General features: G+C 42.4%; 1 protein-coding gene across 3 annotated transcripts in view; it reads right to left on the bottom strand.

The window, feature by feature from the left end:
• Window positions 1-24840, bottom strand: part of KCNMA1 (potassium calcium-activated channel subfamily M alpha 1) — a 731805-nt gene that overhangs the window by 115439 nt on the left and 591526 nt on the right. For all 3 annotated transcript variants that reach the window (XM_044299035.1, XM_044299036.1, XM_044299034.1), the window contains one exon: window positions 21878-21971. In XM_044299035.1, coding sequence (XP_044154970.1) covers window positions 21878-21971 — 94 coding nt within the window. The remainder of the gene's footprint in view (window positions 1-21877; window positions 21972-24840) is intronic.

The following is a 24840-nucleotide window of genomic DNA, read 5'->3' as shown; positions in this document are numbered from 1 at the left end:
AGAAAATTATAAATATAAAAATGTGGATTTTAGGCAAGAATCTGCCTAACTAATTAGAAGATAAATAGTAGCAAGTCCAATTTATGTATGAGATGTATGTTTTTTGCATAATTAATCCAGATTGTTGGTATACATGTCCAAAGAGAATTCAGTTCTTGATAATTTACTTTTTACCTAGATTCTTGTCCAAATGAACTTTTACCCAGTACCCAGAGTACAAGATATTGCCAATATGTTATCACATGCAATTATGTAATGTGCCACGTTTGATTATTAATTATTGTAACCGCCGTGAAACACCCAGTTACTCCCATTATCATTAAGGTATAATAATAAAGATTTTTGGGGTGGTCTTTCAGAGCTCCTTAGATACAGCACTGTGGCTGTGTCTTTGTGTCATCCGACTTAATTATTTAATTACTTTGTACCTGAAAATTGAACTACTCTGACATAGTCAAGATGATTACCTATAAAATGATAGTAGTCTCATGTTGAAAGCTGTAGTGGATTGTGAGATATGAAGCCTGAAAGTCAAAAGCTCACAAAATTGTTACCCTTTTGCTCGTGAGTGCATATAAATATACATATAGTAGTCTGTAAAAGTCTTAGGTGGGTGTGGAAAAATGCAGCAAAGAAAGAATGCTTTCAAAAATATAAGTGTTTATAGTTGATTTTTAAAAATGAACAAAATGCAATGTGAATGAAGAAAAAAGAAATCTACCACCCTCTGGCTTCAAAACAGCAACAATTCTTCTAGGAACATTTACATGCAACAAGGTTGTTCCAGATATCTTAGAGAACTGACCACAAATCTTCTGTGGATGTAAGCTTGCTCAGATTCTTTTGTCTTTTTGTGTAATTCCAGACAGACTCGATCAGGGCTTTGTGGGGGCCATATCATTACGTTCAGGGCCCCTTGTTGTTTCTTTTCGCTGAACATAGTTCTTGATGACAGTGACTGTATGTTTGGGGAATAAATGTACAGCCAATTAGACGCCTCCTTAAAGGTATTGCCTGATGGCTAAGTATCTGCCTGTATTTGTAAGCATTGAGAATACCATTCAACCTAACCAAATCTCCAACTTAATTTGCTGAAATGCAACCCCCAACTTGTAAGAAACGTCCACCATGCATCACTGTTGCCTGCAGACTCTCATTACTGTACTGTTCTCCAGCCCTGCAGTTGTTACAGCCAAATATTTCAAATTTAGACTCATTCTACAGCAATTGCTGACGTTTGTTTTTATTGCTCCACAGTTCCGATTTCTTCATGTACAGTTGAGTTGCTTGGCCTTGCTTCCAAGTCGAAGGTATGGCTTTTTTTTGCAGTAATTCTTCCATGATGACCACTTCTGGCCAGACTTATCTAAACAGTAGCTGGGTGTACCTGGGTCCCAATGGATTCAGCCACTTCTTTGAACTGCTGGACAGCTGATTTTGAAGAGATGTATACATGATGTGCTTTACATCTGTTGCACTTTTAACAAATGGAGTTCGGGATTTGGTCAAAATAAATGGTGTCCTCAAAGCTGAGAGATACAGGCAGATATTTATCCATCATTAGGGAGGAATCTGATTAGCTCCAAATTTATTTTTCAGCAGGGTAATGACCCCAAACATACAGCTAATGCCATTAAGAGCCACCTTCAGCATAAAGAAGTGGATGTGAGGATATGGCACCAACAGAGCTCTGATCTCAACGTCATGAGTCTGGGATTACATGAAGAGGCAAGAATGATTACAGCAAGTCTACATTTACAGAAGTTCTGTGGTTAGTATCTTTGGAACAACCTTGCTGAAAGTTTCTTCAAAAACTGTGTGCAAGAGTACATAGAAGAATTAATGCTGTTTTGAAGGCAAAGGGCGACCACACCAAACATTTATTTGATTTAGATTTTACTTTTGTTCAATAAATTAGCATTTTGTTAATTGCTAATAATAAAATATTAACACTTCTATTTTTAAAGCATTCTTACTCTGCATTATTTTTCCACACCTGCCTAAAATGTTTCTACAGTACTGTATATATACATATATATATATATATATATATATATATACACACACATACAGTATATATATATATATATATATATATACATACACAGTGGATATAAAAAGTCTACACACCCCTGTTAAAATGTCAGGTTTCTGTGATGTAAAAAATGAGACAAAGATAAATCATTTCAGAACTTTTCCACCTTTAATGTGACCTATAAACTGTACAAACTTTTAGGTAGAGGAAAGAAAAATAAAAATAAAAAATATGGTTGCATAAGTATGCAAACCCTTAAACTAATACTTTGTTGAAGCACCTTGTTATTTTATTACAGTACTTAGTCTTTTTGGGTATAAGTCTATCAGCATGGGACATTTTGACTTGGCAAGATTTGCCCACTCTTCTTTGCAAAAACACTCCAGATCTGTCAGATTGCGAGGGCATCTTCTGTGCACAGCCCTCTTCAGATCACCCAACAGATTTTCAATCGGATTCAGGTCTGGGCTCTGGCTGGGCCATTCCAAAACTTTAATATTCTTCTGGTGAAGCAATTCCTTTGTTGATTTGGATGTATGCTTTGGGTCGTTATCATGCAAAAAGATGAATTTCCTCTTCATGTTCAGCTTTCTAGCAGAAGCCTGAAGGTTTTGTGCCAATATTGACTGGTATTTGGAACTGTTCATAATTCCCTATAGCTTAACTAAGGCCCCAGTTCCAGCTGAAGAAAAACAGCCCCAAAGCATGATGCTGCCACCACCATGATTCACTGTGGGTATGGTGTTCTTTTGGTGATGTGCAGTGTTGTTTTTGCGCCAAACATATCTTTTGGAATTATGGCCAAAAAGTTTAACCTTGGTTTCATCAGGCCATAACTAGGGATGAGCGAACTCGAACTGTATAGTTCGGGTTCGTACCGAATTTTGGGGTGTCCGTGACACGGACCCGAACCCGGACATTTTCGTAAAAGTCCGGGTTCGGGTTCGGTGTTCGTCGCTTTCTTGGCGCTTTTGTGACGCTTTCTTGGCGCTTTTTGAAAGGCTGCAAAGCAGCCAATCAACAAGCGTCATACTACTTGCCCCAAGAGGCCATCACAGCCATGCCTACTATTGGCATGGCTGTGATTGGCCAGAGCACCATGTGACCCAGCCTCTATTTAAGCTGGAGTCACATAGCGCCGCCCGTCACTCTGCTCTGATTAGCGTAGGGAGAGGTTGCGGCTGCGACAGTAGGGCGAGATTAGGCAGATTAACTCCTCCAAAGGACTTGATTAACTGATCGATCTGCAGCTGTGGATCATTGAGCTGCTGATCCTCAATTGCTCACTGTTTTTAGGCTGCACAGACCGTTTGTCAGTCTCATTTTTCTGGGGTGATCGGCGGCCATTTTGTGTCTTGTGGTGCGCCAGCACAAGCTGCGACCAAGTGCATTTAACCCTCAATGGTGTGGTTGTTTTTTGGCTAAAGCCTACATCAGGGTGAAGCTGTCACACCAAGTGCATTTAACCAGCAATAGTCTGTTCATTTTTTGGCCATATACAAAATCAGGGGCAAGCTGCGCCTGTCACCAAGTGCATTTAACCCTCAATGGTGTGGTTGTTTTTTGGCTAAAGCCTACATCAGGGTGAAGCTGTGACACCAAGTGCATTTAACCAGCAATAGTCTGTTCATTTTTTGGCCATATACAAAATCAGGGGCAAGCTGCGCCTGTCACCAAGTGCATTTAACCCTCAATGGTGTGGTTGTTTTTTGGCTAAAGCCTACATCAGGGTGAAGCTGTCACACCAAGTGCATTTAACCAGCAATAGTCTGTTCATTTTTTGGCCATATACAAAATCAGGGGCAAGCTGCGCCTGTCACCAAGTGCATTTAACCCTCAATGGTGTGGTTGTTTTTTGGCTAAAGCCTACATCAGGGTGAAGCTGTCACACCAAGTGCATTTAACCAGCAATAGTCTGTTTATTTTTTGGCCATATCCCAGTCTAATTCTGTCACTAAATCCATACCGGTCACCCAGCGCCTAAATACTAGGCCTCAAATTTATATCCAGCTAAATCTGTCCCTAGTGCTGTAGCTGGGCGAGTTATTTAGTGTCCGTTCAAGCACATTTCTTGTTCTGGGTTGAAATACAATTCCCAATTTAGCAATTTCATAATTTAGTGGTTCCTGCTATATCAGAGCTATTTGAAATCTATCCCAAAAAGGGTATATAATATTGAAGGTGCACATTGGGTCATTCAGAATAACTTCACACACACCCGCTACTGTGTATTTCCAAGTCTAATTCTGTCACTAAACCCATACCTGTCACCCAGCGCCTAAATACTAGGCCTCAAATTTAAATCCCTCTAAATCTCTCGTTACCGCTGTACTGTTGTTGCTGGGCAAGATATTTAGTGTCCGTCAAAGCACATTTTTTGTTCTGGGTTGAAGTACAATTCCCAATTTAGCAATTTCATAATTTAGTGGTTCCTGCTATATCAGAGCTATTTGGAATCTATCCCTAAAAGGGTATATAATATTGAAGGTGCACATTGGGTCATTCAGAATAACTTCACACACACCCGCTACTGTGTATTTCCAAGTCTAATTCTGTCACTAAACCCATACCTGTCACCCAGCGCCTAAATACTAGGCCTCAAATTTAAATCCCTCTAAATCTCTCGTTACCGCTGTACTGTTGTTGCTGGGCAAGATATTTAGTGTCCGTCAAAGCACATTTTTTGTTCTGGGTTGAAGTACAATTCCCAATTTAGCAATTTCATAATTTAGTGGTTTCTGCTATATCAGAGCTATTTGAAATCTATCCCTAAAAGGGTATATAATATTGAAGGTGCACATTGGGTCATTCAGAATAACTTCACACACACGCTTCTGTGCATTTCCAAGTCTAATTCTGTCACTAAATCCATACCGGTGACCCAGCGCCTAAATACTAGGCCTCAAATTTAAATCCCTCTAAATCTCTCGTTACCCACCGCTGTACTGTTGTTGCTGGGCAAGATATTTAGTGTCCGTCAAAGCACATTTTTTGTTCTGGGTTGAAGTACAATTCCCAATTTAGCAATTTCATAATTTAGTGGTTTCTGCTATATCAGAGCTATTTGAAATCTATCCCTAAAAGGGTATATAATATTGAAGGTGCACATAGGGTCATTCAGAATAACTTCACACACACGCTTCTGTGCATTTCCAAGTCTAATTCTGTCACTAAATCCATACCGGTGACCCAGCGCCTAAATACTAGGCCTCAAATTTAAATCCCTCTAAATCTCTCGTTACCCACCGCTGTACTGTTGTTGCTGGGCAAGATATTTAGTGTCCGTCAAAGCACATTTTTTGTTCTGGGTTGAAGTACAATTCCCAATTTAGCAATTTCATAATTTAGTGGTTTCTGCTATATCAGAGCTATTTGAAATCTATCCCTAAAAGGGTATATAATATTGAAGGTGCACATAGGGTCATTCAGAATAACTTCACACACACGCTTCTGTGCATTTCCAAGTCTAATTCTGTCACTAAATCCATACCGGTGACCCAGCGCCTAATTACTAGGCCTCAAATTTATATCCCGCTAAATCTCTCGTTACCGCTGTACTGTTGTTGCTGGGCAAGATATTTAGTGTCCGTCAAAGCACATTTTTTGTTCTGGGTTGAAGTACAATTCCCAATTTAGCAATTTCATAATTTAGTGGTTCCTGCTATATCAGAGCTATTTGAAATCTATCCCAAAAAGGGTATATAATATTGAAGGTGCACATTGGGTCATTCAGAATAACTTCACACACACCCGCTACTGTGTATTTCCAAGTCTAATTCTGTCACTAAACCCATACCTGTCACCCAGCGCCTAAATACTAGGCCTCAAATTTAAATCCCTCTAAATCTCTCGTTACCGCTGTACTGTTGTTGCTGGGCAAGATATTTAGTGTCCGTCAAAGCACATTTTTTGTTCTGGGTTGAAGTACAATTCCCAATTTAGCAATTTCATAATTTAGTGGTTTCTGCTATATCAGAGCTATTTGAAATCTATCCCTAAAAGGGTATATAATATTGAAGGTGCACATTGGGTCATTCAGAATAACTTCACACACACGCTTCTGTGCATTTCCAAGTCTAATTCTGTCACTAAACCCATACCTGTCACCCAGCGCCTAAATACTAGGCCTCAAATTTAAATCCCTCTAAATCTCTCGTTACCGCTGTACTGTTGTTGCTGGGCAAGATATTTAGTGTCCGTCAAAGCACATTTTTTGTTCTGGGTTGAAGTACAATTCCCAATTTAGCAATTTCATAATTTAGTGGTTTCTGCTATATCAGAGCTATTTGAAATCTATCCCTAAAAGGGTATATAATATTGAAGGTGCACATTGGGTCATTCAGAATAACTTCACACACACGCTTCTGTGCATTTCCAAGTCTAATTCTGTCACTAAATCCATACCGGTGACCCAGCGCCTAAATACTAGGCCTCAAATTTAAATCCCTCTAAATCTCTCGTTACCCACCGCTGTACTGTTGTTGCTGGGCAAGATATTTAGTGTCCGTCAAAGCACATTTTTTGTTCTGGGTTGAAGTACAATTCCCAATTTAGCAATTTCATAATTTAGTGGTTTCTGCTATATCAGAGCTATTTGAAATCTATCCCTAAAAGGGTATATAATATTGAAGGTGCACATAGGGTCATTCAGAATAACTTCACACACACGCTTCTGTGCATTTCCAAGTCTAATTCTGTCACTAAATCCATACCGGTGACCCAGCGCCTAAATACTAGGCCTCAAATTTAAATCCCTCTAAATCTCTCGTTACCGCTGTCCTGTTGTAGCTGGGAAAGTTATTTAGTGCCCGTCAAAGCACATTTTTTGTTCTGGGTTGAAGTACAATTCCCAATTTAGCAATTTCATAATTTAGTGGTTCCTGCTATATCAGAGCTATTTGAAATCTATCCCAAAAAGGGTATATAATATTCAAGGTGCACATTGGGTCATTCAGAATAACTTCACACACACGCTTCTGTGCATTTCCAAGTCTAATTCTGTCACTAAATCCATACCGGTCACCCAGCGCCTAAATACTAGGCCTCAAATTTAAATCCCTCTAAATCTCTCGTTACCCACCGCTGTACTGTTGTTGCTGGGCAAGATATTTAGTGTCCGTCAAAGCACATTTTTTGTTCTGGGTTGAAGTACAATTCCCAATTTAGCAATTTCATAATTTAGTGGTTTCTGCTATATCAGAGCTATTTGAAATCTATCCCTAAAAGGGTATATAATATTGAAGGTGCACATAGGGTCATTCAGAATAACTTCACACACACGCTTCTGTGCATTTCCAAGTCTAATTCTGTCACTAAATCCATACCGGTGACCCAGCGCCTAAATACTAGGCCTCAAATTTAAATCCCTCTAAATCTCTCGTTACCGCTGTCCTGTTGTAGCTGGGAAAGTTATTTAGTGCCCGTCAAAGCACATTTTTTGTTCTGGGTTGAAGTACAATTCCCAATTTAGCAATTTCATAATTTAGTGGTTCCTGCTATATCAGAGCTATTTGAAATCTATCCCAAAAAGGGTATATAATATTCAAGGTGCACATTGGGTCATTCAGAATAACTTCACACACACGCTTCTGTGCATTTCCAAGTCTAATTCTGTCACTAAATCCATACCGGTCACCCAGCGCCTAAATACTAGGCCTCAAATTTATATCCCGCTGAATTTGAATACAATACATTGGGCCAAATAATATATTTGTTGTTGTGGTGAACCATAACAATGAGAAAAACATCTAGTAAGGGACGCGGACGTGGACATGGTCGTGGTGGTGTTAGTGGACCCTCTGGTGCTGGGAGAGGACGTGGCCGTTCTGCCACATCCACACGTCCTAGTGTACCAACTACCTCAGGTCCCAGTAGCCGCCAGAATTTACAGCGATATATGGTGGGGCCCAATGCCGTTCTAAGGATGGTAAGGCCTGAGCAGGTACAGGCATTAGTCAATTGGGTGGCCGACAGTGGATCCAGCACGTTCACATTATCTCCCACCCAGTCTTCTGCAGAAAGCGCACAGATGGCGCCTGAAAACCAACCCCATCAGTCTGTCACATCACCCCCATGCATACCAGGGAAACTGTCTCAGCCTCAAGTTATGCAGCAGTCTCTTATGCTGTTTGAAGACTCCGCTGGCAGGGTTTCCCAAGGGCATCCACCTAGCCCTTCCCCAGCGGTGAAAGACATAGAATGCACTGACGCACAACCACTTATGTTTCCTGATGATGAGGACATGGGAATACCACCTCAGCATGTCTCTGATGATGACGAAACACAGGTGCCAACTGCTGCGTCTTTCTGCAGTGTGCAGACTGAACAGGAGGTCAGGGATCAAGACTGGGTGGAAGACGATGCAGGGGACGATGAGGTCCTAGACCCCACATGGAATGAAGGTCGTGCCACTGACTTTCACAGTTCGGAGGAAGAGGCAGTGGTGAGACCGAGCCAACAGCGTAGCAAAAGAGGGAGCAGTGGGCAAAAGCAGAACACCCGCCGCCAAGAGACTCCGCCTGCTACTGACCGCCGCCATCTGGGACCGAGCACCCCAAAGGCAGCTTCAAGGAGTTCCCTGGCATGGCACTTCTTCAAACAATGTGCTGACGACAAGACCCGAGTGGTTTGCACGCTGTGCCATCAGAGCCTGAAGCGAGGCATTAACGTTCTGAACCTGAGCACAACCTGCATGACCAGGCACCTGCATGCAAAGCATGAACTGCAGTGGAGTAAACACCTTAAAACCAAGGAAGTCACTCAGGCTCCCCCTGCTACCTCTTCTGCTGCTGCCGCCTCGGCCTATTCTGCTGCTGCCGCCTCGGCCTCTTCCTCCGCCTCTGGAGGAACGTTGGCACCTGCCGCCCAGCAAACAGGGGATGTACCACCAACACCACCACCACCACCTCCGTCACCAAGCGTCTCAACCATGTCACACGCCAGCGTTCAGCTCTCCATCTCACAAACATTTGATAGAAAGCGTAAATTCCCACCTAGCCACCCTCGATCCCTGGCCCTGAATGCCAGCATTTCTAAACTACTGGCCTATGAAATGCTGTCATTTAGGCTGGTGGACACAGACAGCTTCAAACAGCTCATGTCGCTTGCTGTCCCACAGTATGTTGTTCCCAGCCGGCACTACTTCTCCAAGAGAGCCGTGCCTTCCCTGCACAACCAAGTATCCGATAAAATCAAGTGTGCACTGCGCAACGCCATCTGTAGCAAGGTCCACCTAACCACAGATACGTGGACCAGTAAGCACGGCCAGGGACGCTATATCTCCCTAACTGCACACTGGGTAAATGTAGTGGCAGCTGGGCCCCAGGCGGAGAGCTGTTTGGCGCACGTCCTGCCGCCGCCAAGGATCGCAGGGCAACATTCTTTGCCTCCTGTTGCCACCTCCTCCTTCTCGGCTTCCTCCTCCTCTTCTTCCACCTGCTCATCCAGTCAGCCACACACCTTCACCACCAACTTCAGCACAGCCCGGGGTAAACGTCAGCAGGCCATTCTGAAACTCATATGTTTGGGGGACAGGCCCCACACCGCACAGGAGTTGTGGCGGGGTATTGAACAACAGACCGACGAGTGGTTGCTGCCGGTGAGCCTCAAGCCCGGCCTGGTGGTGTGTGATAATGGGCGAAATCTCGTTGCAGCTCTGGGACTAGCCAATTTGACGCACATCCCTTGCTTGGCGCATGTGCTGAATTTGGTGGTGCAGAAGTTCATTCACAACTACCCCGACATGTCAGAGCTGCTGCATAAAGTGCGGGCCGTCTGTTCGCGCTTCCGGCGTTCACATCCTGCCGCTGCTCGCCTGTCTGCGCTACAGCGTAACTTCGGCCTTCCCGCTCACCGCCTCATATGCGACGTGCCCACCAGGTGGAACTCCACCTTGCACATGCTGGACAGACTGTGCGAGCAGCAGCAGGCCATAGTGGAGTTTCAGCTGCAGCACGCACGGGTCAGTCGCACTACAGAACAGCACCACTTCACCACCAATGACTGGGCCTCCATGCGAGACCTGTGTGCCCTGTTGCGCTGTTTCGAGTACTCCACCAACATGGCCAGTGGCGATGACACCGTTATCAGCGTTACAATACCACTTCTATGTCTCCTTGAGAAAACACTTAGGGCGATGATGGAACAGGAGGTGGCCCAGGAGGAGGAGGAGGAGGATGAGGAAGAGGGGTCATTTTTAGCACTTTCAGGCCAGTCTCTTCGAAGTGACTCAGAGGGAGGTTTTTTGCAACAGCAGAGGCCAGGTACAAATGTGGCCAGCCAGGGCCCACTACTGGAGGACGAGGAGGACGAGGATGAGGAGGAGGTGGAGGAGGATGAGGATGAAGCATGGTCACAGCGGGGTGGCACCCAACGCAGCTCGGGTCCATCACTGGTGCGTGGCTGGGGGGAAAGGCAGGACGATGACGATACGCCTCCCACAGAGGACAGCTTGTCCTTACCCCTGGGCAGCCTGGCACACATGAGCGACTACATGCTGCAGTGCCTGCGCAACGACAGCAGAGTTGCCCACATTTTAACCTGTGCGGACTACTGGGTTGCCACCCTGCTGGATCCACGCTACAAAGACAATGTGCCCACCTTACTTCCTGCACTGGAGCGTGATAGGAAGATGCGCGAGTACAAGCGCACGTTGGTAGACGCGCTACTGAGAGCATTCCCAAATGTCACAGGGGAACAAGTGGAAGCCCAAGGCCAAGGCAGAGGAGGAGCAAGAGGTCGCCAAGGCAGCTGTGTCACGGCCAGCTCCTCTGAGGGCAGGGTTAGCATGGCAGAGATGTGGAAAACTTTTGTCAACACGCCACAGCTAACTGCACCACCACCTGATACGCAACGTGTTAGCAGGAGGCAACATTTCACTAACATGGTGGAACAGTACGTGTGCACACCCCTCCACGTACTGACTGATGGTTCGGCCCCATTCAACTTCTGGGTCTCTAAATTGTCCACGTGGCCAGAGCTAGCCTTTTATGCCTTGGAGGTGCTGGCCTGCCCGGCAGCCAGCGTTTTGTCTGAACGTGTATTCAGCACGGCAGGGGGCGTCATTACAGACAAACGCAGCCGCCTGTCTACAGCCAATGTGGACAAGCTGACGTTCATAAAAATGAACCAGGCATGGATCCCACAGGACCTGTCCGTCCCTTGTCCAGATTAGACATTAACTACCTCCCCAAAACCATATATTATTGGACTCCAGGGCACTTCCTCATTCAATCCTATTTTTATTTTCATTTTACCATTATATTGCGATGCTACCCAAAGTTGAATGAACCTCTCCTCTGCCTGTGTGCTAGGCCTAAATATATGCCAATGGACTGTTGCAGTGGTGGCTGACATGAAGCCTGATTCTCTGCTATGACATGCAGACTAATTCTCTGCTGACATGAAGCCAGATTGTCTGTTACGGGACCTCTCTCCTCTGCCTGGGTGCTGGGCCTAAATTTATGACAATGGACTGTTGCAGTGGTGGCTGACGTGAAGCCTGATTCTCTGCTATGACATGCAGACTGATTCTCTGCTGACATGAAGCCAGATCCTCTGTTACGGGACCTCTCTCCTCTGCCTGGGTGCTGGGCCTAAATTTATGACAATGGACTGTTGCAGTGGTGGCTGACGTGAAGCCTGATTCTCTGCTATGACATGCAGACTGATTCTCTGCTGACATGAAGCCAGATCCTCTGTTACGGGACCTCTCTCCTCTGCCTGGGTGCTGGGCCTAAATTTATGACAATGGACTGTTGCAGTGGTGGCTGACGTGAAGCCTGATTCTCTGCTATGACATGCAGACTGATTCTCTGCTGACATGAAGCCAGATCCTCTTTTACGGGACCTCTCTCCTCTGCCTGGGTGCTGGGCCTAAATTTATGACAATGGACTGTTGCAGTGGTGGCTGACGTGAAGCCTCATTCTCTGCTATGACATGCAGACTGATTCTCTGCTGACATGAAGCCAGATCCTCTGTTACGGGACCTCTCTCCTCTGCCTGGGTGCTGGGCCTGAATATATGCCAATGGACTGTTGCAGTGGTGGGTGACGTGAAGCCTCATTCTCTGCTATGACATGCAGACTAATTCTCTGCTGACATGAAGCCAGATACTCTGTTACGGGACCTCTCTCCTCTGCCTGTGTGTGTGCTGGGCCTAAATATATGCCAATGGACTGTTGCAGTGGTGGCTGACGTGAAGCCTCATTCTCTGCTATGACATGCAGACTGATTCTCTGCTGACATGAAGCCAGATCCTCTGTTACGGGACCTCTCTCCTCTGCCTGGGTGCTGGGCCTAAATTTATGACAATGGACTGTTGCAGTGGTGGCTGACGTGAAGCCTGATTCTCTGCTATGACATGCAGACTGATTCTCTGCTGTCATGAAGCCAGATTGTCTGTTACGGGACCTTTCTCCTCTACCTGGGTTCTGGGCCTAAATTTATGAAAATTGACTCTTACAGTGGTGGGTGACGTGAAGCCTGATTCTCTGCTATGATATGAAGACTGATTCTCTGCTGACATGAAGCCAGATTGTCTGTTACGGGACCTTTCTCCTCTGCCTGGGTTCTGGGCCTAAATTTATGAAAATTGACTCTTACAGTGGTGGGTGACGTGAAGCCTGATTCTCTGCTATGATATGAAGACTGATTCTCTGCTGACATGAAGCCAGATTGTCTGTTACGGGACCTTTCTCCTCTGCCTGGGTTCTGGGCCTAAATTTATGAAAATTGACTCTTACAGTGGTGGGTGACGTGAAGCCTGATTCTCTGCTATGATATGAAGACTGATTCTCTGCTGACATGAAGCCAGATTGTCTGTTACGGGACCTTTCTCCTCTGCCTGGGTTCTGGGCCTAAATTTATGAAAATTGACTCTTACAGTGGTGGGTGACGTGAAGCCTGATTCTCTGCTATGATATGAAGACTGATTCTCTGCTGACATGAAGCCAGATTGTCTGTTACGGGACCTTTCTCCTCTGCCTGGGTTCTGGGCCTAAATTTATGAAAATTGACTCTTACAGTGGTGGGTGACGTGAAGCCTGATTCTCTGCTATGATATGAAGACTGATTCTCTGCTGACATGAAGCCAGATTGTCTGTTACGGGACCTTTCTCCTCTGCCTGGGTTCTGGGCCTAAATTTATGAAAATTGACTCTTACAGTGGTGGGTGACGTGAAGCCTGATTCTCTGCTATGATATGAAGACTGATTCTCTGCTGACATGAAGCCAGATTGTCTGTTACGGGACCTTTCTCCTCTGCCTGGGTTCTGGGCCTAAATTTATGAAAATTGACTCTTACAGTGGTGGGTGACGTGAAGCCTGATTCTCTGCTATGATATGAAGACTGATTCTCTGCTGACATGAAGCCAGATTGTCTGTTACGGGACCTTTCTCCTCTGCCTGGGTTCTGGGCCTAAATTTATGAAAATTGACTCTTACAGTGGTGGGTGACGTGAAGCCTGATTCTCTGCTATGATATGAAGACTGATTCTCTGCTGACATGAAGCCAGATTGTCTGTTACGGGACCTTTCTCCTCTGCCTGGGTTCTGGGCCTAAATTTATGAAAATTGACTCTTACAGTGGTGGGTGACGTGAAGCCTGATTCTCTGCTATGATATGAAGACTGATTCTCTGCTGACATGAAGCCAGATTCTCTGTTACGGGACCTCTCTCCTCTGCCTGGGTGCTGGGCCTAAATTTATGACAATGGACTGTTGCAGTGGTGGCTGACGTGAAGCCTGATTCTCTGCTATGACATGCAGACTGATTCTCTGCTGACATGAAGCCAGATTCTCTGTTACGGGACCTCTCTCCTCTGCCTGTGTGTGTGCTGGGCCTAAATATATGCCAATGGACTGTTGCAGTGGTGGCTGACGTGAAGCCTCATTCTCTGCTATGACATGCAGACTAATTCTCTGCTGACATGAAGACAGATTCTCTGTTACGGGACCTCTCTCCTCTGCCTGGGTGCCGGGGCCTAAATATCTGAGAATGGACTGTTCCAGTGGTGGGTGACGGGAAGCCAGATTCTCTGCTATGGAACCTCTCTCCAATTGATTTTGGTTAATTTTTATTTATTTAATTTTTATTTTAATTCATTTCCCTATCCACATTTGTTTGCAGGGGATTTACCTACATGTTGCTGCCTTTTGCAGCCCTCTAGCTCTTTCCTGGGCTGTTTTACAGCCTTTTTAGTGCCGAAAAGTTCGGGTCCCCATTGACTTCAATGGGGTTCGGGTTCGGGACGAAGTTCGGATCGGGTTCGGATCCCGAACCCGAACATTTCCGGGATGTTCGGCCGAACTTCTCGAACCCGAACATCCAGGTGTTCGCTCAACTCTAGCCATAACACCTTTTCCCACATGCTTTTGGAAGACTTCAGATGTGTTTTTGCAAAATATAGCCTGGCTTGGATGTTTTACTTCGTAAGAAAAGGCTTTCGTCTTACCACTCTACCCCATAGCCCAGACATATGAAGAATATGAGAGATTTTCACATGTACCACACAGCCAGTACTTGGCAAATATTCTTGCAGCTCCTTTAATGTTGCCGTAGTCCCCTTGGTAGCCTCCCAGACCATTTTTTTTCTCGTTTTTTAATTAATTTTGGAGGAAGTCCAGTTCTTGGTAATGTCACTGTTGTGCCATATTTTCTCCACTTGATGATGGATGTCTTCACTGTGTTCCATGGTATATGGTATCTAATGCCTTGAAAATTATTTTGTACCCTTCTCCTGACTGATACCTTTTAACAATCCCTCTGATGCTTTGGAAGATCTCTGTGGACCATGGCTTTTTCTGTGGGATGCGACTAAGAAAATTTCAGGAAAGACCAACTAGAGCATCTGAACTTTATTTGGGGTTAATCACAGGCACTTTAAATGATGGCAGGTGTATGCTGACTCCTATTTAACATGATTTTGAATGTGATTAATTCTGAACACAGCTACATCCCCGGTTATAAGAGGGTGTGCACACTTATGCAACCACATTATTTTAGTTTTATTTGTTTTCTTCCCTCCACCTACAAAATTTCAGTTTGTTTTTCAATTGAGTTGTACAGTTTATAGGTCATATTAAAGGTGGGAAAAGTTCTGAAATGATTTATCTTTGTCTCATTTTTTTTTTACATCACAGAAACCTGACATTTTAACAGGGGTGTGTAGACTTTTTATATCCACTGTATATATTGCAGTAGCTTAACAGTTAACTGCTAAGTTACAACATAGCAGTTAGCACACAGAGTATATTTGGGTGTGTGCTGCAAGTTTGAATTATGACTCATTGGGACATTGTCATTTCAATCTTCCCTGACAGCACAGTCTAGCACTCAGAAACAGACACGGGAGACAGTTCCCTTTCAAGGCTGTCAAATGTGACAGTTTCCGGTCTGAAATGTTGATGACTTGTGATAAGCAGTGATACACGCAGCATCATCTACTAGGACAAATTATCCCTTCAGGACCAGCTACGAGTACCATGGATTATAGGTGACCCAAAGAAAAATTCCTGAACACATTGCCTATAAGTCATCTTCTAACAACTGGGTGATGAAGTAATTTAAGTACACATTTTATCACAAATTTCTTAAATATGTGATATTCTATGATGTGTACACTGTGAGGGCCATGAGATGACACTATGATTCCCAAACATGAAGATAACTACTCAAAATTTCTTAGTAACAATTATCAGTTGTTGGAAGGCCAAATGCCTAATCTTACTTACATCATAATGCTTTTCTTCTTGTCAAAATCTAACCTATTTGTATTAATATATTGAGGATTTATCTATGAGAACAGCATTTAATGCAGGTCAAAGGAGACTGGCTCCTGCACCTAATGCATTCATGGACAGTTGCTTTGAAGTGTCCCTGGCAATTGCATATGTTATTATGCAGAAAAGAAGAATGAAAAGTGCAACATATTGACTGCAGGTAAATGAGTTTTCCTGAAAATCTTCATGCACATGGCTAGTTTATCTCTCCCTGTGCATAACAGGGCACTCATACAGGTACATTAGGGTTACTGTACCTTCATATACTTCTGGTGGAATGCTTCTAGGAAAAATATCTCTGACATATAACGCCCCTCAATGCATCAAAGGGCAGCAAATGGAAGCTATGAAGCGCCAAAAAACATTACCTTTAATAAGGGATGCCTGGTGTAAAACAAATCTAAACAAATCTATTGTTTTGCAAAATTGGGGAGTTATTAAAACTGATGGATTTCTGAATTTGTATGAGGGACACATTTGTATACTGAAAATAAAACTTATGGGAAGTAAAAATACCTGTCACCAGTATATACTAAATGGTAAACCACTGGGTAACAATGATATGGAAAGGGACCTTAAGGAACAGCAAACTAAACTGTAGAAACCAGTGTCAGGCAGCTGCTGCCAAAGCTTGCATCAAAAGGGGCATAGATGCCCGTGATGAGAACATAGTCCTGCCACTTCATAAATCACTAGTCCGACCACACATGGAGAATTGTGTACAGTACGGATGTCTTTTTTCAGCCTTACAAGCTATGTTACTAAGTTACTCTCTAAAAGTGCAGTGCAACATTTCGACCCAAGTGACTTCAAGCTTGGAAAAGACTTGCTGGGGTCGAAATGTTGCTGTATGTTTGGTGCTTTGAATTGGATACATTCAGACTTCAGTTATTGGAGAGTGCTGTGGTCTCTGAACTGTATGTACGGGGGTTCTGGAGCTAGGAGCTGACACTGCAGGCACACAGTATGATACCTTTATAGGCCATGGATAAGGAACTTTGCTGTACTGCTGATTTATTTTGCGAGAAAAAATATATATACATACACTACTGTTTTTTTTTGTTTTTTTTTTACAATGTCATTTTGTTACAGACAGGAGTAGTTTACATTTTTGAAGTGGGACTTCATTCGCACAGCATTTGAGAGTGCTGCTGTCCCATAAGTGTTTATGAAAGAAAGGAAGTATTCCCTAAGGAAATGAATATTTCATTTCTCCCTTATAATAAAAAAAAAGACATAGGATAGTGGATTTCCTGCATGTAACCTTAAAATAGAAAACCCTATAGAATGCAACAGCCATTTCTCACACTAATCTTTAGATCCAAAGAATTACAGCCACTGGACCTCAATATTTGCATCTTTCTGGTGGAAAATCCTCCCTGTAGTGTTGCTGTTATTCCATAAATGCCTCATCCTGCTTCCTGACCCATGCTTCTTCTGGACAAAAAAATATACTTTTCACTATGGCTCCCTGAATATATACTGCATCTAAATAGAGTTGAAATATGTGGTCCTTTCTCATAGTTAAACATAATATTAAGCAAATTATATGTTAAAATGTGAGGATATCTGGCAATCATCTGCATGCATCTTTACCTGATCTTCTACCTACTATGTGCTTTTTTTCTATACACTTTAACTGTTTATCAGTAAAATAATTTTGAAATTTCGTAGAAGTTTCTAACTGTTCAGTGTTTTCTCTCCACCCCGACTCCAGCAGCTTCTCTTTTTTTAAGCCTCTTGTTAACTTTAGCTCCCTGTCCACACCCTCTACCTCTCATTTCTAAACTGTCTCCATCTATTCCTTTCTCTGTCTTCCTGCAGCTCTCCTCAGACAATCATTGAATGCCAGCTCCCACTTTGAACATCCCACCTCATCATACAAACTGACACAGTTATGCTTTTCAAAAACCCGCAGCCAATCTGTTAATCATTACTTATTTACAAGCGCCTCTGGGCCTGGAGGGGCTTGTAAGGAGCGTGCACGATACCCCAGTCAGCTTGGCTTTCTCCGCTAGTGAAATAACTTAAATAAATAAATAAGTGTGGGGAATAGAGAAAAGAAATAAATAAGGGAAAAAAAGGAAACGCTCCCCCTAAGGCAACCTAAACCCATCACTTTCCATTGCACATAAGATGCACTGGATAACACTAAAGTATTTAATATATATATGGTATAATATACCTACAGGAATGGCCTTTTGTGCAGAGCATGGCTGTCTGGTATCTGGTAATTTGATGTTTTGCTAAAGGCAAAAGCATAAGAAAAAAAATGCACCTAGTGTACTGAGCTGTCAGTGGGATTCTCTAGGGCCTGTAGGGTAAAGATGTACCCTAAAGCATCAGAATCTTGACATGGCTTTGAAGCACATGAAAACTGTGTAAATAACTCCCTGGAATTATTATCACTCAAGATCAAAGGGAGGAGAAAGATTTAACAGAGCTAGAAAAGGGGGTGAGCCTTTCCTGGCTCTGTGAGGCCAGTTAGTGTTTGCAGAGTTTCTCTGCTTCTATTATTTAGCAACTTGAAAGCCAGCAGTACAAGGGAAAAAAAAAAAAACATTTCAAGCATTTTACCCATTTCTGCTTCAGGGTGACTCAGCTAGTAACCCAGTTTTTAAGCCAGACATAATTGTGATAGTTAAATCTTTTGAAAACCATTTTAGATATATAACTATACTGTATAATTATCCTGGCACAGAGAATTAGTTTGGATCTATCGTTCACATTGTTTCACTTTTTGCAGATTCTTGTGCACGTTTGCCTTAAGGCATCTACATTTACAGGTTCGGGAATGTCATATACAAGATTCCTCAATATATAACTATTATCTAAATCACATTAGGGAAATGTATCCTTCTTGTGGCTTCTCAGCGGAAACAACAAATACTGCTCGTGACTACCAAATGTTGGCACTTGGCACCTATTTCATGTCTGTGATAGGCACCTGAAGTACGACTGTGGATACCATTTCAGTAGAAAAATAATGTGAATATGCATTCCAGCCATGACTATGAAGCCTGTATTAGACAGGCAGATCAGCAAGCGAATGTCGGGAGCAAAGTATTACTCTGCAAGATGATCACTAACGTGCGTTTATACAAATGCTCATTAACGTATCGGCCAAAATATCGGCCAGTGTAATACAGCCTTTAAGGTTAACAGAACAAATAGAAGATGAAATCATCTCTTTAAATGACCTTTTGTGAAACTAATCGATGTTGATGTGTTACTTTGTTTTTGTTCCTCCACACGCACAAACTGACAATATTCCTTGCTGCAACACATCGCTACCCATGTTATGCCAATGCTAACTTAAAAGATTGACTTTACTAACAGATTTACAGACTACAGAAATTAAATAATGAAAAGTGTAGACATTTCCTAATATTATGAGTATGGTAACATTAAAAGCTTAAAGGGGTTATCCGGGGGCTAAAAAATGCTTTTACTTTTATTTTCTCATTAAGAATGCATTCAGATGAACATGTTTCTTGGTCCGCAAAATTGCGGAACGGATGCAGACCCATTAATTTCAATGGGGCCACAAAAGATGTGGACAGCACACTGTGTGCGTTCCGCATTCTTAGTTCCATTTTGCGGCCCTGCAAAAAAGATAGAGCATGTCCTATTCTTGTCCGTAATTGTCAATAAGAATAGTCATTTCTATCATAGGGCTGGCCATGTGTGTTTCCACAAAATGCGGAACGCACACAGCCGGTGTCCGTGTTTTGCGGATCTGCAATTTGCAGACCACAAAACACATATGGTCATGCGAATGTAGCCTAATTGTCTCATTTATTCATTATAAGGTCCTGTGCGCTGTCACTATCCTCTCAGCACGTTAGCCTGATGGTCACAATGTGTACTGCAGTGTCATCAGAACTGAACAATGTGTAGAAGTGAGGGGGCTTTACTTGAAAGGTCCTAGTAGTGATTGGGTTGCAACAACTCTGCTTGGAAAGACCATAATACAGTGAAATAAAGTAGACAATGTCACTCTTGAGCTGTCTAATATAAAATATTGGTCTGTACACAGACCACATAGACATGATTGCAAAGGAATGGCTTTGCTTTGTATGGAAAGTCAATGCCAGCCCACTGCAGTGGAAGGATTCGCTTCTCCCTCCATTTAACGTCATCACTTGAAGCGGGTGAATAGGGGCAGATAGGGTAAGAATATGTATCCAAGGGACATTACAATGAATGAGACAATTAAAGAAGAATCTGTTTTAGTCCCTGGATAACCACTTTAAAGAGTGTCAACTGCAGTGGGTGCATGTTATTTCTCTAAAGGGGTCCTACTGGTATGCTTAAGTGCTGGATGTAATAAATAAAGGCATATGCCTTATCGTAAGGCGTTCACCACTGTGCTGCTCTCACTTTCTATCCTGCCGACGACTCCTAACAAAGTTCTGGATGTCCTAATTACTGCACTGTCACGTCACAGCTATGCTGTATAACTTCAGTAAGGCCTCAGACGAGCCGCTTGCATGTTATTAGTTTTTCTTTCCCTTCACCGTCTAAATCAATTAATGATGATTTGATTTCAATTGACAGCATAAAAGGGAAGGTAATTCTCAGGTTCGACTCAGATTGTACTAATTCATTCAACATAGTCCCAATGAACAGATAGTTGTACTCACAGGCAGTGCTTCAAAGACAGAGTAGCCTTAGGCTAGCATATCATGGGAGCTGGCTGATTGGTTCATGTTATCATTAGTGCCACCGCTTGTTTCCAGCTACACAGGAACAGGATGAGGGGAGAGTGCTCCCACTTTAGAGCCAACGTATTTTTCAAATGCCTTTTCAAATTGTTTTCCATGACAGAAATTGTTTTTTCAGCTCTGTCATTACCTGCTGATACGCTGACAGAATAAATACTCACGCTTTAAAAAGCCATCTAACAACCCTGCAGGTTTTTTTTCACCCATTCTCATTTTTTTCCCTTTAGCTGCAACATTTATTTCGAAACAGTAAAATAGAGACGAGGGTTTAAACACATACTGACAGATTGCCTGCTGCTTTGTGGAAGAAAAAAACTTTATCCAAGGGTAAAGACAGGCCTTAAAAGACATTCAACTCAGCACATAGCGTTAAGGTTCTCAATGTAGCTAAACCAAGCCTAATTCTTCAGCACCATGGACAGCTGCCAGTTATGTCTACGCAAACACCTTCAGTACCTAGGACAGCTCCAAAGGTTTTACAAATAAAACCACCACTGTATGGCCTTAAATGCCCTGGAATATTTTACATTTGGAATCACTATCCACTTTTGTAGATTTGCATCAAGCTCTGAAAGGAGGCTGCAGGAGCCTAACAAACAGCTTGCTCACAAATACCACAGATGTGAAATGAGGTCCTGGTGCCTGAGAGAACCGAAAGGCCTTTCTGCATGCAGTTATGTGCTTCTTTATCACTGAGATGTGTGGTGTGAGATGACCAGACTTACTAACAAAAACTTTTCTTATGTCACAAAAATGTTTTGTTCTTTTTCTTTTCAAAGCTGAACTTGTTGCAACACTCATGGAAAGATATCTTGAGCCAAAAGGAAAAATAAGACATTACACATCTTAATGAAGACACCCACATTATGAATTACATATAGTAGGTGAGCAGACCTGTTAGAGACTGGTAGGAGCTTCAAATTACACCCCTATCACACCTGAATCCCATAAAAAAATTCTCTGTTATTCTGCCTAGAAATTATGACAAATTTGATAACTGGATGTTACCATTCAGGGGTGTGTTCCAGAGCAGTCTAATGCTACCCAATAAGTGCTTTGACCATCTAGGGGCATATGCCATTGACAAGGGAAATGTCAAAATTCCAATGTCAATTTATTCATACTTTACTAGGAAGAATAACAGAGAAACAATACTACCGAATTTCATGGGACTTTTTAGTCAGGAGAGGTCACAGGTCCTCTTTAATCAATTTTTTTTTACCTTAATCTATAGTTTGCCAACTGCTAAAGCACGAGGCATATTACAGAAAACAAATAATACTTTGGAGAAGACCTGGATCACATGTTTTACAATCACATATGTTGCACTCTTACCTCATCGTGTTTGGTGAAGAATTAGGTGAGTGCCTCATCCCACCATTCCTTTGCTTTTTTTTCGGTGACAATGCTGATGGCTGCTCATCTTCAACTGCAAACACAGGCAAAGCGGTCAGGCAGGGGAGAGTGAGGAGTACTGTAGACAGAACACAACAAGAAACTAACAGGAGAAGAACAAGTGTGAAAGGAATACAGACAAAACATGTAATGAGCCAGCCACTCACAGCTTCACCACCACTAGCCTACAAAGGACGGAAGCTGTTAATTGTGAGGACACAAAGCACACTGAAAACAAAAACTGTGCTAGGGTTTGAGCGAGCTGGGGGTGTTAAAGCCCAAACATTTACTTGCTGGGACTCAAAAAATACCATATTCAATTCATGCAAGATCCATTTTCTAAGCAGATTAGTCTATTATAGTACGAAAAGTGCTGTATCCTACTAAGTTGTTGCCGATGATAAATGCAACACCTAACTAACTTCTAAGCAGTCTTCTGATCGATCTTATATTCTCAGTAAGCTGTTACTTGCAGCTCCGTGTTAAATAGTCACAACCAATCTACCTTCTTCTATTTTATATCCTGTCATCTGACATACACTTGAGCTCTTACCATGTATATAAGGATTGTAATCATTATTAGGTGTTATATCATACTACTCTGCAATGGTTAATGTTGAGAAACGGAAAAACAGTTGACACTGCCATTGTCATACACATTCCAATTATATTGATCTATAAAAATGGAATTCGACGGAATAAATAGCCTTGTAGTAGTGTGGACATTTTAAGTTTCAGGCCCATTTTATGCAGACCGATGACCAGGCAAGAGTTGTTAATCATATCTTATATTTCATTCTTTGACAGATGTGCTGCTGAAAATACCAAAACTGTATGTGAACAAACAACTGCACTAATGATCATTCAGTCACATTGTATGGTTGCTCCATGTTAATGGAGTTAAACCAGCACCAGATTGACTTGCTGAATTGTAAATTGGCGCTCATTAGGTGCAGAAAATCTACTAATCTGCTCATGTAAAAGGCTTAGGGTCCTTTTACACCAGCAAAGTTTCTGGCTAATTACCTGGAATGAATGTTCCCGATAACTGACATATCAAAAGGTGTCACCAATCACCCGACAAATGAGCAAAGTGCTTGTTTGTCAGGTGATAGCATCTTTAATGCAGCACCCAAAATTACTGCTTGTCAGCAGCAAATCACCCTGTGTAAACAGAATATGGCTGCCAAAAATATGCAGTTATTGGGGGAACGAACGATCATAATCCTTCATTCACTGCTGGGTTCTGAACAAGGATGTATGTGGGCATAAAGTTTGATTATATCTAAGTTGCTTAAGCCAGGTTCACATTTGTGTAGTGAACTCCAGCACTGTATCTGGTTTACATGCTGGCTACAAGCAACATTTTTGTCCAGCTGAAAGCGGTCAGATTACCAACGGATCCCATTACAGTGAATGGGGATCCAGCGGTGCACAGTGGTATCTGGCTATGTTAGATACAGTGAACTCCGGCAGTCTGTTCCTCTGCCAGAACAGACTGCCAGAGCTCACAGCGCAGAAGTGAACCCAGCCATACTGTGTTTCCTCTACTGTAGTGTTTACAGTGACATGATATATGCCTTTCACTCCCCATTAACCAGCGTACAATGTTAACCTACATGCTAATTCTATCCTGGGAAGCCTCCAACCTAATCTTCAATTACCTCCTCCCCTACTGTATTTCTAGACATGTACTGTTAGCTGTTTGTTCTATTAATTAAACCCTCAAGGGGTCTGAAATGTATTGGATTAGCATAGACTTCATTTCAGGGCACTGCAGAACAAGCTATGGCTCTGTTAACCTGTTAATGGTCTGTTTTTGAAAGAAAATGGTTGATGTTTAAAAAGCACCGGAAACCAGCAGTAATCAAAAATGTATCAGTAGCATATTGCGTATAAAAGAAAGGTAAACTATTGTTATATTGCACATCAGGATTACTGGAAGATCTCCACATCCTGTGAGCTGTACAACTGAACAATAGTTTATGGAAAAACTTCTTATTTTCTTGTATGATAAAAATTACTGGCTAACCTGAATACGGGTCTTAAAATAGCCTGCTACACTGAACGCAAATGGCTAAATTAACATTAGTCAAATACTGCACTTTTCCAACTCTCCAAAGTTGATGTTAATAATACCAGTAGTTAAAGGTAGTGTATTTCCTGAGACAACCACAGTGTGTGGTGATCATTTCAACAGTGCTTATCATACTGTATGTTTTCTTTAAAGTGTATCTGCCGTTCTATTTTTATTTGTGTAATGTGTAGGGGCATTGATATTGACCATTTTTGTCATATACTTTAATTACTGAAATTGTACATTTCTATTCGAAAAATAGCTCTAAAGCGGCCCATTTTGAACCTTAGCAATGCTCCTCTGTCTTCTGTTTACATAACAGTGGAGACCTGCTCAACATTGACTGTGTTACGTAAACAGAAGACAGGAGATGGTTGTAAGGCTCAAAATGGGCCACTTTAGAGCTATTTTTCTAATAGAAATGTAAAATTTTATTCATTAAAGTGTATAACAAAAATGGTCAGTATCACTGCCCCTATACATCAAAAAAAAAAAAAAAATTGAATGGTAGTTACACTTTAAAGTGGACCTGTCTGCTTTCCTGATATGTCTGTCTTAGCATATACTAAAAAATAAAAATTTTGGGACATCTTTTGCAGATTTCTGCATTGAGTTAGTTCTTTGATATTCCTTCTGGAAATGTAGATTGAAAACTGGGTATTGCAATTCCTTTCTGTCAATTGGATATGTTAGAATATACTTTAAATCAGAGCTGACAGTATGAGACTGTGTAGGGACACATCCTATTGTCAAGATCAATGGCAGTGTCCATATATTTCCAGAAAGAAAAAAGTATGGAAACAGACATGTCAGGACAGCTGGGTCC

Source organism: Bufo gargarizans, chromosome 6, assembly GCF_014858855.1.
Source record: "Bufo gargarizans isolate SCDJY-AF-19 chromosome 6, ASM1485885v1, whole genome shotgun sequence".
In the NCBI taxonomy this organism is placed as follows: domain Eukaryota; kingdom Metazoa; phylum Chordata; class Amphibia; order Anura; family Bufonidae; genus Bufo; species Bufo gargarizans.
This window is presented reverse-complemented; position numbering and strand designations above follow the sequence as displayed.